Raw genomic sequence first — 3,668 nt, 5'->3', positions numbered from 1 at the left:
ATATATATATATATATATATATATATATATATATATATATATATATATATATATATATATATATATATTTATATTTATTTATTTATTTATTATGGAATACTTATTATGTCCTCATATTGAGCCAAGTCATACTGTTCAATCAATTTTGTTAAGGACTTTTTGATATTAAATTCCGAATGATATTTTTGCAGATTGTTAAAAATATCTTGTTGACTTGCATATTTTTCTTCAGTAGTATGTAAATATTTTATAATATCACTATCAATGTCATCAAGGTTATTATAATATGTATCTAAATTAATATGAGACCATGGTTTTTCTTCGTTATTGATTCCATTGGGTGTACAAATATTTTTTAATTTTAATAATTTTAAATAACAATAAACTACATCAGAAGTAAAATAAGTAAAATAAGAAACCCAGTCTGTTATTTTATTAATATATAATATACTGATTTGAATAGATTCACTTTTACTTTCAGGAGAATATACAACACCAACAATTTTAATATAATCATTAACTTTAATATTTTCAATATGATTTTTTACCATCTCATTTTTTGCATCTTTATTATATTTAGCTTCAATATTACCAGTATAATCACATACTTCAAATATTATAGCACTTGCTAATTCTTTTATATTAACTACTTTTCCAAATACAATAATACCACTTATTTGAAAATCATGTATTTTTAATTCTTCTGTATTCATCATTTTATTTATTAATAATTTTATAGTTACTGGAACACATAACTCTTTTGGTAATGCTTTCTCTTCTTCATTTTCTTTTATTTTGGTTAATCCTTCTGGTGATCCTCTTTTTGTTAACTCTTCAATCTCTTCTTTATCTGTTGACTTATGTCCTTGCTCAAAAAAATTATCATCACAGAATCCGAAATTCATATCCATTTTTTTAAAACAAACAATTTCTTATTATATCGTTTATAAGAAAAATGAAGAAATGGATGTATAATTATAATGTACAAATAATATATTGTATATATATTATATATATATATATATCTTTCAGGTTTCCCTTTTTATATTAAAGCCTCCAAGTATATATGACAATAACATAAAAAAGAAATATATATATATATATATATATTTATTTATTTATTTATTTTTTTTTTTTATTTCAATATTTATTATTATGTTGTTCGTTCTTAAATAATATTAATTATTTTTTTTTTTTTATTATTATTTAATCAAATAGATATATATTCGTAAAATATATACATAAGCATATTTTTAAACGATAAGAAAAAAAAAAAATTAATAATAATAAAATATATGTTATAACATATATGTGATAACACGCACACAAATGTATATAATTTATAAATATATATATATTATATATATTATTATGCTATAATAAAATTTAAACGTAATAAAATATATATATATATATATATATATATATATATATATATATAATAGTATAATATATTTTATTATATTTCTTCTATTTTTTCAAAATTAATATTATTTTTCATATACTTTTCATTCTTTTTCTAAAGTCCATTATTAGATCCTTAATATATATATATATTTATTTATTTATTTATATTTAACGAAAAGAATAATATTCATATATTTAATTTTTCAAGATATATCATATAAGAGTTTGTATTATATAAAATGTTTCATTTTAATAATCACTCAGCTATACATAATAATATATCATCAATTCGAAAAATAAAAGATTATTTTAATATAATTAAAAAAAAAAAAAAATTCATACAATATCTTTTTTATATGTATTTTCTTTTTTTAACAATACAAATACATTTATATAATTATATATATATATATATATATATATATATATATATTTGTGTGTTTTATAGTAATTAGTATATTTTTTCTCATTCAATAAAAATGTGTAATATATGATTAAATAAAACATATAACATAAAAATGGGGAGGGAGGGAGAAAAAAATAAATAAAATATAAAATTCTTATGAATGTACTATCTTTTTTTTTTTTTTTTTTTTTTTATAATATATTATAATTTATGTGGTTTACATAAGAAGACTGAAATATAAACAATTTTATATATCTTTATATATATATATATATATGAATATATTTTTTTCTATTTACAAAAAAAAAAAGAAAAAAAAAAAGACATTGACGAACTAGCTAATTCAAATTTTTTCATATTTTTGATTTTGTATTTATATAAATTATTATATTTAAATCAAAAGAGAAATATATCAACGTATATGTGAGCTCACATTATTATTTATTTATAAGACTATGTTTATTTCTTTTTTATTTTTAATCTCTACACATATTAAAGGATGTACACTTATATTTTTTAGAGTTGAACATAATAAGAAGAATATAATATATAATTAATTGTAAGAAAATATATATTCATAAATTTGTTCACATTTTTTATTAAAATATATAATAAAAAATGGTTATTATATAAATCAATAAATAAATAAATAAATATATATATATATATATATATATGTATGTATATATTTATGTCATTTTTTTTAATTCTCCAATTCGAATGTTCTCGAAACAGTGTCACAATTAAACGATTATATAAATACATTTATATTTATTTATACAAATAAAAAAATATGTCAATTTCGTATATCTTTACATTTATTGTAAATAGTCTTCAAAGGATAAGTTAATAATATACACATATATATAATAAATATATATAATATATATTATATGTATTAATATATTTTATATTCTTAGTATATTATTATATATATTATTCTTTTATTTTATTCATATGTTCTTAAAGGGCAATATAATATTATAGGAAAAAAAAAAAAAAAAAAAATTTAAATAGATCATTTTTATATTATAATATAATTTATATATTATTAATAAAAAATATATATTTTAAAAAACGCATATGTTAATATAAATATTATTATTATTATTTTTTTTTTCATATTTAAAATTAATATACCCATAACTTAGTAAGTACTCTATATTATAAATAAATATATATATATATATATATATATATATATATATAATATATATATGTATAGAACTCAATAAATATATAAAAGATAATACGTTATTGAAAAAAAAAAAAAAAAAAAAATTATATTACTAATAATATACTATTATATATTATATATATATAATATATTTACTTATGTAGTAAGGATTTATAAAATATTATATAATTATAATATATAAATATATATATATATATATATATATATATATATTTATTTTTATAATGTATAAATAAATATTAAAATAAAAATATTAAACTTCACTATATAAAATTATATTTTTATTTTATATTTTTTTTATGTTTGTTGTGTTTCATAATAAAGTTTGATCGTATTTTAAGAAATTTAATGTAATGTGAACAAATATATTTAAGCTTATATATAAATATGCTAAAATTAAAATATTTGAAAGAAATATATATGGGTAACTTTTAAAACCTTATGTGAAATATTGTATTCTATATGTATATATTAAATTAATAATAATTCAATTAAGTGAAAAGAAAAAAAAAAAAAAAAAAAAAAAAAAAAAAAAAAAAAAAAAAAAAAAAAAAAAAAAAAAAAAAAAAAAAAAAAAAAAAAATTTTATTTTTTTTAAAAAAAAAAAAAAAAAAAAATATATATATTTAATAAAAATAAAAATATATAAAAAATAAG

General features: G+C 14.1%; 1 protein-coding gene across 1 annotated transcript; it reads right to left on the bottom strand.

Annotated features, from left to right (window-relative positions):
* Positions 1 to 89: 89 nt before the first annotated feature.
* On the bottom strand, positions 90 to 911 carry PRSY57_1130700 (nucleic acid binding protein, putative; the record flags this gene model as incomplete). The annotated part of the gene is made up of 1 exon (XM_012908270.2): positions 90 to 911. One exon carries the CDS (start codon positions 909 to 911, stop codon positions 90 to 92), a length of 822 nt encoding a protein of 273 aa, XP_012763724.1.
* Between the last annotated feature and the right edge of the window lie 2,757 nt (positions 912 to 3,668).

This window comes from Plasmodium reichenowi, chromosome 11 (assembly GCF_001601855.1).
Source record: "Plasmodium reichenowi strain SY57 chromosome 11, whole genome shotgun sequence".
NCBI classification, from domain to species: domain Eukaryota; phylum Apicomplexa; class Aconoidasida; order Haemosporida; family Plasmodiidae; genus Plasmodium; species Plasmodium reichenowi.
Note: the sequence above shows the minus strand (reverse complement) of the source record. Positions and strands in the feature narration are given on the sequence as shown.